This window comes from Salminus brasiliensis, chromosome 9, assembly GCF_030463535.1.
Source record: "Salminus brasiliensis chromosome 9, fSalBra1.hap2, whole genome shotgun sequence".
Lineage (NCBI taxonomy): Eukaryota > Metazoa > Chordata > Actinopteri > Characiformes > Bryconidae > Salminus > Salminus brasiliensis.
In genome coordinates, this window is record NC_132886.1 from 36,616,852 (window position 1) to 36,633,141 (window position 16,290).

The following is a 16,290-nucleotide window of genomic DNA, read 5'->3' on the forward strand; positions in this document are numbered from 1 at the left end:
TATTTACAACATACCTAGACAAAGCTGCATTAAGTAAGTGCATTTTTACTTGGGTTCTAGAGCTTTGACTGTGTTTGAGCTGCTCTTGGTTCAGAAGTTGTCTGTTTTATCTTAAATTATGGCTTGTTGGACATTTGTATGTTAAAGGCACTGGGAGCTGAATTGTCAGGGGGGTCTGTGAGGTTGAATAATAAGACATCCTTTAATTTGGTCTTTCAAAAAAAGTCGCTACTGAACAAAATAAATCAGTCAGAACAGGGATAGGCAGTATTTTTCACATAGTTATAAAATATGATGGCGGTATGTTGTATTCCCGGGGCAGGGCGTAGTGTTAGCATACGTTGCACAAGTAGCGCAGATGATTCTAGATTATTTGTTAAATGTCAATACTCTGATTGGGGACAAAAACTGGATAGGGACATCCCTAATTTTAACAGCAGCAGCTTTATTGCAAAAACGCTGAGTACTTTTGTCTAGAATGACTTTCTTTACAGTCTAAATAATTAAATTATGCATATGAGTTTTGGATAAATGTGGATTCCCACTTTAAAAAACTCAGGTTTTGTTTTGTTAATTTCTATAAAATAAAAGAAAAGATTTAAGCCCTAAACTAGAAAACCACCAAAACTTCTAAAACATCTAAAAACTGAGATCATTTAAGAACTCGATCAGAACAGCTGACCTCACTTCTCCAAAACGCATTACATCATTTGATATGTTGACGTGCTGAGCCACCGCCACCTGATTCTCTCTGGGTAAGAGGTGAACCACTCTGAATAGATGGCCTATTTAAATACAACACTGACTCGAAAGCAACAGCAACACCAGCAGCACTGCTTACCTGGCATCCAGCTGCAGCCGGGTCTTTATGAGCCAGATGGGATTGGTCGCCGTGATCGCGGTGAACCCTGGGAAAAAGCGATGGCAGGGTCAGACAAGAAAGTGACACGGTCGAGCCACAGTTAAGTCACTCAGCATAGGCTGATAAGGATACTGAGCAGGCCTACACGCCTCCAAAAAATACATAACACAGACAAACTCGCCTACAGTCATTTCACACTCCAGAGAAGCACTGTGGACTTCTGGAAGATGTGTTTATGGCCTGTTTGGTTGGAGAGCGCAAGATAAATCCTTATCGGACACATCTGAAATCGCACTCATATCAGTGAGGATTTATTGGATATGGCTGAATGGGCTGCACAGGAACGCAGCGGGTTCGTCAGCAGTGATTGATATCTTATGGATACCACAACCCTCCCTCCCCCAGGGGAGTCTAGATAAAACTGTTTATTATTAATAGGAAACCTCTCATTTTAAAGCCACAAACACATCTTCGAGTAGATGACCACAAAAAAGCAAATAAGGCCTTTTTGACTAAAGCAGTACGTGTTTGACCAATTCCATCTAAATGACTATGTATTTATTGCTGTGTTTTAACAAACGCTCATTTAAAATGGTTTAGAGAGAGCATTAACATAATATGGTTATGATATACGAAATGAGCTGATCTTGAGTGCTAAACTACGATTGTTTCTATTTAGGCCAGGGCTGCTCAATCCTGGTGCTGGAGATCTACCACCCTGAAGAGTTCAGATCCAACATAGCTGACTCGAATGTTCAGCTGCTCCTAAAGGCCTTCATTATCTGGATCAGGTGTGTTGAATTCTGCAGGGTGATAGATCTCCAGGACCAGGATTGAACAGGCATTTGCTTCTTTTTACAGTTACAGCTTTTAGCCCTAATGGTATGACCTGTGACCCACAGTGTGTAATTTCATACAGTTTCTCTTTCTGTTTCCCCCCATAGTGGCATTCCCAAAAACATGCCATGTGATTAAATGATGATCCAAAATGCAGGATGTGAGAGATTAGTAAATATTGGCGTTGCAAAGATTGGCTTTTTTCTATGCGACTGCAATATGGGCTTATATGGACATAGACCAGACACTGAGTTGCCAGTTTATTAAGTAGTACACCCCATCCCATCCCATGCCAAATGAAAGATCTTCATTTTTGTTGCTTCTAGCATCTCTCAAATGGCTGTTGGACTATCTACATATAACCGTTTTACAAGCGTTTATCAATTACCATAACTACCACTGATCACCAGTCCTGTGGATAAACTGCTTGTAGTTTAGGGAGGTCAAAGGAGAATGTAGAGAATGCAAGAACAGCCAGCACCAGTCAAGTCACATTCAAATGAAGCTCTGATTTTGTTTGGAGGATGTTCCTTCCAAGGGGCTACAGCAGCTGATGACCATTGTGGTTGCAGACGTCCACAAAGAACAAGCTAGAACATCTTCACAGGGTAGAGAATTATGAGAAGTGGACTACTGAGAAGTGGAAAGTTGTTGTCTGGTCGCACAAATCCAGGGTCCTTTTGCATCGCTCTCCTTAATGAGTGTAGGGCTCCACAGAAGAACTGAAAAGGAATGAAAGGCAGAACCTGGACTTTAAACATGTTGAATTTGTTGAAGTTCTTTCTCTCACTGTAACTGTTTCTCTGCTCAGATGGACAGTTTGGATAGACCGTGGTTTCAGAAGCGGTGGTGGCGGCTCAGTGGTTAGAGCACAGAGTCACTAATGAGGTGGTTTGATACCTGGGTTCGCTAATCTGCCACTGATGGGCCCTTGGGCAAGACCCATAACCTCTCTGCTTCCCAGGTCCCGCAGCGAAGGCTGTCCACGGCTTGTCTAACACAAATGGTGAACGTGTGTGGTCTCGTCGTCATTGCCGCTGGAGGCCCAGCCAGTGTAGTGTCTCAGGCAATCAGGTGTCATGTGAACCATTCACAGCTGGGGTCGACGTCTCCGAACACAGGAGATGGTATTTAGGACCGATTGTAGGGATTGTCTTGGAATAAACACTTTAATTAAGACGTTTTTGTTAAAGGTATATTGCAAGTTAACTCTGGGTCTCTGCAGCAACTCTAAAAAGCATGATCTAACATTTCTTCTCAATTCACCAAGTATCTTGTAGCGTCCTGGGGTGATACATTTCAAGAATGCATGGGCAAGGTGTATAGATGCAGTCAGACCAAGACAGATCATCTGTCGAAGCCCAAGTATGTCCAAATGCCCAAATGTGTTCTTGTTCCGCCCATGTTGTTGAGGATGCATCGGGATGTAGCTTGTGTGAAACTCTGCACAGCCAGATATCCAAGAATGCATTAGGGCACCATGCTGCTGTTCCAATTGCAGAATTACCACCATCCGTACTACGCTAGTCCAAACGTAGGTAGATCTATTTTGTTGAAACAAGAAGGGATTCTTAAGACAGTCAGGCTGAGGTCTCGAAGACCAAGTAAACCCTCAAGGAGAACTGCTCATTAATTGGCTAGAGAGGCAAATCATACCCCCTCTGTTTAAATGCAGAAGACATTCAGGACGAGTCAGCAGACTGCACTGTTCTACTGTGCAGCAACACCGACCTAACTTTTTGCATGCGTCAATTAAGTCGAGATTCCACATACACTTTCATACGTACGACCCCTGGTTAGTTTATTCTGTTCTAAAGACCAAAGGAGCATGGTAAAAGATGGGTGTACATAATAAACTGGCAACTCTGTGTATAAAAATTTTACAACTGAACAATGTTGCCTAAATCTCACATTTTGTGCTCAAGATCAACAGGTCGCTACAATATCTACGTGCTGAGTTGGAAGGACTTAACGTTCTAGATGATGCCCTAAGCCATTTGTGTGCTACTAATAGCTTTCGCATAGGTTTTGAGCTTTCTCTGGGATAAAGCTGGTAGAAACCCCCCCCCCCATTTAAGCGAATGATAAAGGATAAGATGATGACTGTTACAGATGAATGTTGAAATACTCATACGAATCAATGTACAGTGTATAGTATACAACTGCTGTACAATACTATACAGTCTGTATTAGTGTGTATACACTACATGAAGAGCATTCTTAAATCTATCAAACCAAAAGGAGGTCTACTGACCGACAGTGGGGGGGCGCTAGACAGGGTAAGATGCCTAGGGCAACTGGGTGAAGGAGGATGATATATATCGGTACAAGAAGAAGAGACAGCGAGAGAGAGATAGATAGATAGAGAGAGCGAGATAGATAGAGAGTGTGTCTCTTGACGAGTACTCACAGGGGAGGGGCAAAGCTCCTCCTCACAGCTGCAGGACGAAGCCTGCAGATATGGGGGGGCGGAGCAGGCTGGCTCACAGACCCTCTCGCAGGGTGCAAAGCTACAGTACAGGCCTAAAATAGACACAGGCTTTTCTGTACCACAATCACAAGCAGCAGCAGCAGCAGTCCACGCACACCCCTGTGCCGTGGCAGGCACATGGGGGGGGTGGAGCACTTCAACAAACCCCACCCACATCCCCCCCCCCACCCCCACCACCTACCATCAAAAACCCACCCTCATATGACACAACGTACCCCTCTACCCTACTTGTGCTTTTCATTTGTTTTTCCCAACTTTTCGTTTCATAAGGACAGAGAAAGATAGAGGCAGAGATAGACAGAGTGTGAGAGACTGGGGGCGGGGCTTAGATAGAAAGAAAGCAGAAGAGTGGCGAGAATCTTAGGAGATGGAGGGAGAGCGGGGGAGAGAGAGAGAGAGAAAGAGAGAGAGAGAGAGAGAGAGAGAGAGAGAGAGAGAGAGAGAGAGAAAGAGAGAGAGAGAGAAGAGAAAGGAGAGACAGGCAGATGTTGTGTCTCTTGAGTTTTAAAGGACATCATTAAACCAGTGCTTTTAAATAGGTCTGGAATACAGGAGGTCAAATGGGTACAGAACAGTCCTGCTGCTTCTACACAGCAGTAAAACCATTAGCATCATTAATATTTATATGAGTTAACCATAACGGGGTGATAAAGGGAGTCATCAAAAGTAAAGCGGGGACAAAGTCTACATAAACAACAATAAAAGAAGGTCAAGCAGTGCAAGTAAGAAGACGCAAATGCTAACCTTGTCAACCCTGTTACAAGTTCACTGTGACTCGCTAGATGGTCTGGAAAGCTTTCAGCTCTCAGCTAAAGGAGTATTTGGGCTCAGACACAGTATATCAGCCAAGTCATGTTTGGTATCTGATGTGTGCTGGAAATGCTGGATTTAGACCATCACCTCTGTAAATAGACAAAGACATCTCTCAACTCCATTTAAGCGCATCCAGATTGTCCATTTCGTTTAGAACATGATGTGATGGACTACTTGACTATATTATATATATATATATATATATATATATATATATGCTTCTTTAGTGTAGCATGGGAGATGCTGGCTAAAGTTGCCTGTCTCTGTAAACAAAAACCTCTTTCATCTAGCTCAAAATGCTCAAAATTTAGAAAATGGTTATACTGACTTTAGTCTGTAAACAAAAAAAAAACAGACTTAAATTGTGGGTCAGCTGTTTTAAATAACCAAAAAGGCTAGATTTCTTAGAAATGTAGGTGAAAAAGGTGTGCTTCTTTAGTTTAGAACAGGAGATGCTAGGCTAAATTCGCTAAGAAACACTGGACTTGGACTGTCACCAAGCCGGTCTCTAAAAATACGCACCTGAAAACATCTCTCAACTCACTCAAAACGGATCCATTTTATGTGGTGCAGAGAAAATGATGTGGTTTAGAACATTACGTTAGTCTATAAACACGGAAATGTTGTAAAATATGTTACAATATGCTGTTGACAACGTCTTGCTAGATTTCTGGCAAGTAAATAAATGTGTGTCTTTAGTTTAAAACAGGCTTTAGACAGTTCCCAATCTCATCTCTAATTCTGGGCCAGCAGTCAATATTAAATAACTGTAACCTTTTTTCTTCTAATGTTTGAATAAGGTGTTTACCCAGATTTAAATACATTTCTAAATCAGGCAAATAAAGATTTTGGTGGAGATGAGCTTGGTGACAATCTCCAGAAAGTCCAGAGTTTGATATTAGACTAGCATCTTCCTTTTAAGCTAAAGAAGCACACATCCGCTACCAAACCAAACCAAGTCTTGGCTAATTGACTGAATCTTGGGTTGGTGATCAATTGTGTTTTGGCAAATGTGACCTTTCACTAAATCCTTGTAGAAGTAACGCCATATTGGTCAAGGCAGGGCCGTGGACAGGCACTGGTCCACTTATATCTGTACGTTTAGAGGCATTCTGTGGCAATGTTCACAAAAGTAAGCAAGCCGGTACAGCCGGTTATAGAAAGGAGGCCAATGTAACATGCTCCATGTTCCTGTGACGGGCGAGAAAGTGACCTACATTTCCTCAGGAAACACGGTTTAGACTTACACACAGTGTAAACATCTGTTTAACTGGCTGGTTTAGAAAGGTCTAGAGTGAAGAGTAGGGCCTACAAGCATTTTCCCTGGTGTGTACAGCGCTGTGCAAAAGTCAGAGACCAGCCTGTATTTGCTTATTTCCAGCCAGAACCACCATAATGTACAAGCTGTTCATTTTTCAAAAGATATTTCTTAGGAGGCTGGATAGAGCTCCTCTCATGTTTACATATTAGCCATTTCTTGGCCTCTAGCCCTCGATTCGCTGTATCTTAGGTTAGTCCCGGATAAGCCTTAGCGTTGGCCAAATCTAGCCTTATCTCAGCTTAGCCCTAACCGTGTCGTTTGTTTGTTATTAGCCGTATCTGCCCGCTTACAGCCAGGAGTCCTGGTTTGTTTTTAGCCATTTTTCAGCTTTTTTTGTTGTTTTTAATTTAACTTTCTTTAAGTCTAGCTTATATTTGGGTCTCAGTTCTCCTTCGGTTTATGGAAGTAGTCTGTCCAGTCTTTAGACACTTTTAGACCAGTTTAAGATTTTTAGTCTTTTTAGTTTATTAGCTTAGCCTAGCTGTGTCTCTTGTTGGTTATAAGCCGTAGCCGCTAGCTGATAGTCCTGAGGACTAGTTTTTGTTTGTGCCATACTTTCAGCCATTAGCTTTTGTTGTTTTTCTTTTACTCTTACTTTATACGGGGCAGTGGTGGCTCAGCGGTTAGAGCGCCGGGATATCGATAACAGGGTTGTGGGTTCGATTCCCGGGCTCGGCAAGTTGCCACTGTTGGGCCCTTGAGCAAGGCCCTTTACCCTCTCTGCTCCCCGGGCGCTGGAGTTGGCTGCCCACCGCTCTGGGTGTGTGTGTACTCACTGCCCCTAACACGTGTGTGTGTGTGTGTGTGTGTGTGTGTGAGTGTGTGTTCACTACCAGATGGGTTAAATGCGGAGGACACATTTCGCTGTACAGTGTACAGTGACAAATACGTGCACCTTTACCTTTAATTTCGTTCTCATTTCTTCTTTAAATTGCTTCTTTAAATTCCCAGTTATTGTGTTGAAGTGCTGTCAGTATAGCCCTTGTGCCTTCGTGTCTGATCACCTATTAGCAGTTCAATTCCTTAAAGTCGAGAGATGTACAACAACAACAACAAAAAATGCACTTGTAGGTATATCAGTAGCTGTTTGTATTTCAGTATCATCGTTTGTATAAAGGAACCTCAAGTTAGATTACTTACTAAATACATACTATTTAAAATTACCTATCAAATGGTCAATGTGATGTCCAACATCTCATTTTATGTCCATTTTGTGTAGCCCTACTCCACTCTTTATTCAGAAGAGCTCCTGGGTCTGAAAGGATGTCGAGTGGATCAATAAGCTCTTACTGAGAGTCAAATTAAAGAAATTAAATGGCTGAAGCTGGTTCTGTTCTCAGAACAATGGACTGACCATTACAATCACTGTAGTCTTGAGTCCAGACCTCAATATATGTTTGGATATGAATATGTTTAGGAGGAGTTGGATGACTTTGGAGGTGTGGGTCAATCTCCTGTCTCTCTCCTGTCTCTAAAGGTGAATGCCCTATACACAATGTACATAGTTGCTGTGGCTTCTGTCATTTGCTGTTAAATAGTTGTTTTTAATGTGATCGTCTTTTTGATTAGACATGAAATAATAAAATAAATAAATAAAAAAAAGCCTGACTTTTGCACAGTATTGCATACAGTATATTTAATGTGTATATGCTAAAGATTAAATTTGTAGGTCACGGTATTCCCGTCCTATTGACGCTGGTACGTGAAATACTTCCCAGCTTGTAAAATGACAAGGTTAGCATTTGCATTGGTTATATATATATATTTATTTATTAAAAAAAAAAGAAAAAAAAAAGTGCATGAGTTTTTTTCCAGTTACCTTACCATGGGTTACAGGCTGGTTAGGGGCCAAGTCTCAAGACTGTTGCAAGTAACAAGGAGGTTAAAAGAAAAAAAAAAAGAAAAAGCTGCAAGCTAGCTAGAGTAGCTACATCAATATTATAACCATTAGCATCAGTATCATTAGGAGAATCGTAATCATACCAGTGAGATGGAGATGCGACTACCTGAGGCGTCCCGATTCCGCCCGCGTCACTCGCGAGGACCGCTGCCCACCGCGCATGGCGCCCTATATGTTAGCGTAGCGCCCTGCTAGCGGCCGCTACTACACACAGCACAGACAGCGTGTGAAGCCAGACTGTTTAGTAGCACACTGGTATGTAATGATTTAGGTCCTCCAGCCCTCAAAAGGTAGAAGAAGAAAACAAAAAGAAAAAAAAAAAAAAGTGGGAAAGGAAAGCACAACCCAAACTTTGAGGACCTTCTCTTTTTCAACCTTCCCCCCTTCTATTACCAATGATTCCTTAGGTCCGGTTTGCCCAATAAATAGGAATACTTGCATTGTGCTTAAAGGGCCCATATCAGGGGAACATCAATTTCCCATATTAAAAATGCTATATGTAAACATCTTCAAAGGCTACTAGGCCTGTATACCCCCAAATAATCCATATAATGCAAATTTGTGATGTCACAAAAACTAAAGGACCCATATTACATGTAGCTGCCTATTCAACCCACAGTAGTTTAGCCCCTCCCATTCGGACTCCTCAACCTGAAGGCGCAATGCAAGGCAGTCCAACAAAACAGAGGTGGCTTATGTTCAGTGGTATGCAAAAGTTTGAGCACCCCTAGTCAAAATGTCTTATTGCGACCAGCTAAACGAGTAAAAGATGACCTGATTTCCAAAGTTGGTACCTATTAACGCCCTCTTTGGCAATTATCCCAGCTTGTAAGCACTTTTGGTAGCAACTAAGAGTCTTTCGGTTCATGTTCAGGGTTCTTCCTCCCACGGTGAGGGCCATGGCAAAACCTTCAGCTTGCACCTCCTGAGGTGGTCCGTTGTGGATTCTGAGGTGTGTTTAGGATCATTCTCCCGCTATAGAAACCATCCAACTCAATCTTCTGCTTCTGCTTCTTTTTTTTGTTTTCTCTTCAGATGATTCAGGTGTGATGATTGTTTCCAGTATTTGCTGGTATTTAATTGAAACCATTTCTCTCTTTAATTGTATTCCTGTGACACTGGCTGCAGCACAAGCCCAAAGCATGACTGATCCGCTCTTGCGCTTAACAGCTGGAAAGGTGTTCTCCAAATCGGTCCAAAGGACTTGCTTACAAAATGCATCAGGCTTGTTAGATGTTCCTCATGCCAATGGATTTTGTGGTGAGGCTGCAGGAAAGGGTTTACTCTGAAGATTCTTCCTATAAGGTCATATTTGTGGAGGTCTTCTGCAGTAAAAAGAGGGTGGTCAAGTTGCCCTTTTTAACCATCCGAGGTGAGCGTTTTCTTGGTCTTCAAGACCAACTTGATCTCCATCGTTCCTGTTAACTGCCATTGCTTAACGCTGAGGAAACGGCTACTGCTTCCTGAAAAGATTATTAGGTTTGCATCACATAGCCTTGATGATTTTCATGGTGCTCCTTTTCTTCAGTCTCAAATTGACCAACATAAAATTAATACACTAATCTTACACTAAACTTTCAGCTCAGTCTACGTCCCTATTCACAGTAACAGAAATTGTGACCAGGATGCCCATACTTTTGCGTGCCAGTACACCTGTCTTAAGAGCCAAATTTAGGATATGGACCCTTTAACTTCTCCCTATATCCACTACCATACTTCCAATATAAATTTTTCTACAATGCTTCATATCTATGAACTAATTCTTTACCTTAGATCTGTCCATAGCCAGGCAAGCAAGAATTAGCTTGGTTAATCAATCAGTATTTCCGATTGAATTTGGGAACCCATTGTCTGAGCTGTAACCTTATGATGAGGTTAGAGCTGCTGAATATTTGGCTTCACAAGCTGTAGAAACTGGCCTTTTCTCATGGGTCCAGCAGTTTGATCCTGAAAGTCTTCAATTGTGCTTTCGGACTAGAAACTAACAAACGTCCTGAAACATGTATCCAAAACACGGGCCAACTAAACCGGAGTTATCTACGCTATGGCTGTTAACTCTGCTTAACATGTATCCAACAAATAACCTTTTTTTAATTTTTTTTAATTTTTTTACACTGGTTATAAAAACAATAATAAAAAAAGAAAGAAAGAAAGAAAACAAACATCACCCAAGACTCAAATTTAGTACTGAGACTACTACGAGGTGAGTACCATTTTAGTTCAAAGGGTGACACACAAACCAAAGAACCAACGCAAACGTTTAGTATCTAAAATAAAAGTGCTGCTAAAAACCATGAAAATAAGAGGGCCGTGGCCGTGACCCTTACCTGCAAGGCCGGCAGACACCATGTGGACCTGCGTGGAGTCAGGCTCGAACACATTGTTTAACTTCTCTTTGGCTGTGGAGTAGGCCGCAAAGTAGATCGCTCTGTGGACGAAAGGTCAAGACAGTCAAGCGTCAACAATTTGAAAGGAAAATGACTGTGTTCAGTTTTTGCAGAATCTACTAATGAGAGCGCTCCCCCGGGTCCGGAGGGTCGGCATCAATGCATATTTAAGCAAAGCCTAAGAGGTTTTTAGCAAGGTGAAGTCACTAAGGTGTAGTCTGGCCTGCTGGGTTTCAGGACAGTCATTTGTAGACCTTTTGCCAGTTTCCTTTTTTTTTTTATAATTTTTTTTATTCAATTTACCTCCCCAATTTTAGATGGCCACCCACTTTTAGAACTCTCCCCCAATGTAATGCTCCTGACACTGGGAGGATGAGGGCCGGCACATGCGCAACCAGCTATTGCATCGACTAGCAGACGCCCGTGCCAGCCAGCATTACGCCAGCTATGTATCCACCCAGAGAGATCAAAGCCAGTTGTGCTCTTTTGGGTTTCGGGATTTAAACCTTAGTCCACCGGACCACTCTGAGCCCACCAGTTAGCGTTTTTATTGTGCGAGCATAGACATAGATGAACTACTGTAAAAACTAGCGTTTTTTGAAAGAACCCAGGAGCGCTTGCTCTGAGAGTTCGGTATGTTTGGTCAAGTGGTTAAGCTGTTTTTGAGCCCGGAAGTGGCCCAGAGAACCTCCTGAACTCTGGCCTGGGGTTTGCTGTAGGTGTGGACGATATCCACTCCCCGCACAGGCAAACTAGTTAGCTACTGGCAAAATGTACAGTTTTGGTGTGATGAGGAATATGAACCATTATTTAATCTTATTCACATTTACAGACTTTGCCCCTTACAACTGAATCATGTTACACCCATGTTACCCAATGACTCTGATTGGTGTAGAGTAGGGATGCACCTACCAATATCCGATGCTATTGGTAGGCTATTGGTCCAGATATGAACAAAATTAGCTGGATCAGGTATCAGATAATTAGGCCGATCCATGGAACAGATCCTTTCACTTTAATTTGTTGGTGTGAGACTGCTCTAAATGTGCAAATAAATAAATAACAAATGGCAATTTAGTACATTTATAACGGTGTTAATTTGTTATATAAAGTATTGATTAATTCAAACCTGATGCCTCATGAAGTCTATCCCACATGGTGAAGTATACAGTTTATTAATTCAGCAATGGTATCGGACTGGTATCGAGTATCGACCGATATGCAAAGTTTAGATATTGGAACTAAAAAAGGCAGATCGGTGCATGCCTAGTGTAGAGTGGTCTGCTTGCTTGGAGGTCATTATTCCCCACTATGCTACACCCCGCAAACATAGCACAGCAACAGCTCATGCCATCGTTCACCCTACCCAGATGTAGAATATTTTACTGTCATGGGACAGTAAGATCTAAGCATTAAAGTTGATTTAATTTAGTCATATATGCATTTCTTTCTTCAGTATCTTTTCAAAAGTGGGCAAGACATGGTTCATTTGTGTACATGATTAGTAGCAATGTTAGCAATTAAAACATCCAGCTAATATTTCATTGTCATCTACATTTGAAGTAGAACATTGATTTCTATGGACTGTCTTAAACCGCTGTGAGCGCTATTAAAAGTGGCAATAATCGAGGACCAAGCACCATCTTTTGGAATGGAGTCAGCAAAGCTCAAATGATGGGTCTCTGTTTATTGTTTTTTTTTTTTAACATGACTTGTTTGCTCATGTGTTGTTTGCAAATGCCAATACACTAATAATTCCACAGCAATTACCCCTGTGCCACAATGCCCCAGAATTCATGTAAACAAATCAGTTTTCTCCAAAGAATGATGCTGCTGGAATCCACTACAGGGCTTTGGGTTGTGAGTTTCCATGTCTGATCAATAGACTTATAGCAAAGTGTCAAAGCTGCATTTCAATATGAAAACCTGAGGTATTTAGGTACCCTATAAAAGGTCAGCTGCTAGGAAGAATACCCCTGCTTTATTGCAGCTCTACTGCTGCGGTTTTACAAAGCCAGTCAATTCTTCTTGCCTTGTCCCACTATAAGCTGGTGCCAGATGTTCAAACAAGGTGCAACAGTCGATCGACATGGTGGAATTTATGCAGCTTCCCAGATGCGGGAGATATTACGTTACTAAAGCTTCTTAAAATTGTTGTACTGCGTGATGAAAAGCTTCCGACTGTATCGTTCATTACCGCAACGAAACATGCAATCGTGAATATGTAGTATACAAAGGAAGATTGATCCGTTTAAGTCAATTCAGTCTATACCCATTGGACAAATTTGAGCTTAGGTTATCTTGCTAAGGGTTTCATATGGTAGGTTTTAGTTATTTAGCCTGTATTTAAAAGTTCTTATAGGCTGTATACACCACAGTACGTCTGCAAGATATTCGGGGTCTCCGGATCTTATGCTGGATCATGTGTGCTGGACTGCACCAGTGGCCAAAACACTTGCTTATGTTCCAATGTTCCTTCCTAAATCTAGGGTTTTACATAGTTAATACAGCAAAGGGTAGGCTGCTTTGGCCACAAGGGCATCAGCAAGGTCAGAAACTAATGTTGGACAATTACTCCAGATGACAAATGCCATTCAGACCGTGGCTGCTCCAGAACATCCCATCCTAGTGACCGTTCCATTATGCTGACTCAGCTGAACACCTGTATGATGCAGTAGGTGCACCTCAATGCAGCCAGGACAGTTAAAAGCTCCTTATCCGGGCAGCAAGTGTTTATTTATTACAATCAAATGAATAGTAATAATGCAAAAAGTAAATACATCCTGCTCATAGGAGTCTAGGTATTATGCCTGGTTTGGCAAATCAAAGCTGAATGCTGTTAAACGGCTGAAGGCATCCAGGAGGGATCCGGAACCAAGCCTTGTTCTTCAAGCTAGCACACAAGATCTCAACTACTTCCTTAAATATGAGGAATGTTACTTTCTTTTCCTGTATTCACTTTTACCTGCATCTGTTCTAATGTGATCGTCTAATGTGGTCTTACTGCTGAGAGAAATGGTATGAATGATGTGCTTGGGTGCCTAAAACCTCTGCGCAGTGCTGCATGTCCACAGACTTTTGGACATCTAGTGTAAGTGATGCAGAATAATCCATTTCTAGGGCACAGTCAGTACAGAAAGCAGCCTGGCTGAACGTGTAAATAAGGTTGAGTCGAATGGGATGCCCTTGCCTGCACTGGATCACATGCTATGTATTAGTGCTAGATTTATTCCCTGTACTAGGCAATTTAGCCCAGAGCTGCAGGATTTGCCAAATCAAAATTTCCGCTCCAGCTTAAAACCCGTACACGTGTGTGTGTGTGTGTGTGTGTGTGTTTGCTCAACCTTCTGGGCTTACGTAACCATTGCGCACCGGATTTTTATCTTTATTTATTTTTTTATAAACTTCTGCTGTCCTGAACGTGCACCAGATGAACAGCCAACCGCCTGAGCATCCATTAGATTACGGGCGAGATGCTTAATTCCACAGCCGAGGGAGCCAGTACATTTCCACAAGCTAAGCCGCCTCCCTCTCCCCCTGCACACAGCCAATCTGTGCCATCCGTACGCCTGGCCAATCGCATGCCAGCGCCCACATCTGTCGCTTCCTTGCCAATCAGATACATGAAAGCCCTGCCTCGTTTCTGCCGGGGGTTTATTTTAAGCATCTGGGGAAGATGATGATGAAGCACGGTGGAAGCTCCAAAACCAAGACAGAATGTGAATGAATGTGCAGCGGGGCTCATTCACAGCTCAGAGGAGCGCAGAGACCAGTCATGTACACGACGAGTGGGAGGTGCAGACAGCACAGCATGCTAAACACTGTGCGTACGCCAGGTCTGGTCGCACCCCAACAGATCCGAGAGGAGCCTTTACATAATGATGCGTCGGTCACGAGGCCGTCGCTCCAGCTGTGAAGCCAGAGTGTATTGAGGACAGTGACGTACAGAAGCTGGGAGATGCACCTGCACATCATATAAGCGATGCATAGATGTTTAATTACAGTGTAGACCAGAGGACATCAAAGACCTGGGCCTGTTTTTATTCCAGCAAGAATGCTGATCTGGAATCAGTTCATACATTTTAATAGCACTGAATAGGGCTGGAGTCCCAAAACTGTCTTGAAATTCTTCATTAGATGATTTTTGTCTATAACTTTGCTTAATAAGAAGTTCAGATATAGATATTCTTAAAATCTTCAGAATTTTGTTCTGGAGCAATTGGTATTCTCAACAATTGGTATTACCAGAAAACACCTTTTTACCTTTTTAACAATGGCTTCACACTTGTCTTACATGTTTAAGTCAGAATTGATGTCTAATAAGACAGGAGACTGCTCTACGGAATGACAATTCACTTGTAGATCTTGTTTACTGAAAAAGTTTGAAGGCTTAGTTTCCTTAGTTTGCTCTCAAACACACATTTAATTGAAAATTGGAAAATTAAAAAATGTTTTCGCATTATGTTGTTTTTATGATGAGGTAATGGAACATGAGCCATATCGGGTAAGAAATTTAATGTTACTACTTAATTAATTAATTCATTTCTGGAGATAAAATGAACAATAATTATTAAACAATAAATAAACAATAAATATTTTCAATTAAACCACATTTTTTAAACAAACAACTTCAAGTGTATTTTTTTTTTTTTTTTTTTTTTGTTTGTTTTTTTTTTTGCTTGGGACGTTTGTTACTATTTTGTTCATTATATGATTTATAGTAAAGGCTTTCAGTGAATAAAACTGTTACGGCAAAATAACAGCATGTTAGACCGCTTCTTAACTAATGGGCTTGCATGGCTGGAACTAACTTGTATAAAAATAATAAACAACTGTATCACATGGAGCTGAATTAGGAATGTTGTCGATTGTAAAAACCTATAAATCTGTATCAAACTGATCTAAAAGAATTATTATTCAAGTATGTTGATATGCACACGGAATTTGTTTATGTACATTAAACCTCCTGAGCTAAATTTTTGCATTTTAAATAACTTAATTTTACATATTGCCTAAAATGTATAAAGCCTTCATTTGAATTCCTTTAAAATTTTTTGGTCGGGTCTTGATTTCCTGCAGTGATGGCGGTGCTTTCCTTTCATCAAAGAAAAACAGCCATTTTCCCTTCATCAGACTTATCAGCCTCAGATAAGAACATTATGGGTCTAGATGTTTGGCTCAGTAAAGACCTCCTAGAGCTCTTTATCTTAATTATGCACAATCTTAATTATTATTCAATGTCTCAGGAGTCTGTTAAAATAAAAAACAACGCCAACAACAACAACTTCATTAGAATAATCTTAGAAGAGCACCTTGCCGGGGCCTGGATAATGACTAATGATAAGCACTCAGACTGAAGTAGGCTGTAGCTGCCTTGTGATATGCGAGGGGGGGCTGAAAAACACTCCGGCAGAAGACAAAACGGGGGCATTAAGCTCTAATCTTTGCATGCTGACAGTTTTAAAATGCTAGCTGTGACTGGCCACTCATGGCTATATGTATGTGTGTGTACATGTATATTAATGCTGGCAGCGCATGCAGCTACAGCGAGATTCAGGAAGTGAGATATGACCAGTAAGCAGTTATGCAATGGTTTTGGCAGAAAAGTCCATTTTTCTGTTTCTAGCAACAGAGAAAATTCCAGTAGGAAATGTACCGCTACAGGGAATTCAGAGGGTT

General features: G+C 41.5%; 1 protein-coding gene across 1 annotated transcript in view; it reads right to left on the reverse strand.

Moving 5' to 3' along the window:
- The window catches only part of slc25a36a (solute carrier family 25 member 36a), a 30,663-nt gene that overhangs the window by 2,095 nt on the left and 12,278 nt on the right, over positions 1–16,290 (reverse strand). The window contains exons 4-5 of the mRNA XM_072688298.1: positions 10,552–10,652; positions 842–908 (exon numbers count right to left, since the gene is read on the reverse strand). Of these exons, the coding sequence (XP_072544399.1) occupies positions 842–908; positions 10,552–10,652 (168 nt within the window). The remainder of the gene's footprint in view (positions 1–841; positions 909–10,551; positions 10,653–16,290) is intronic.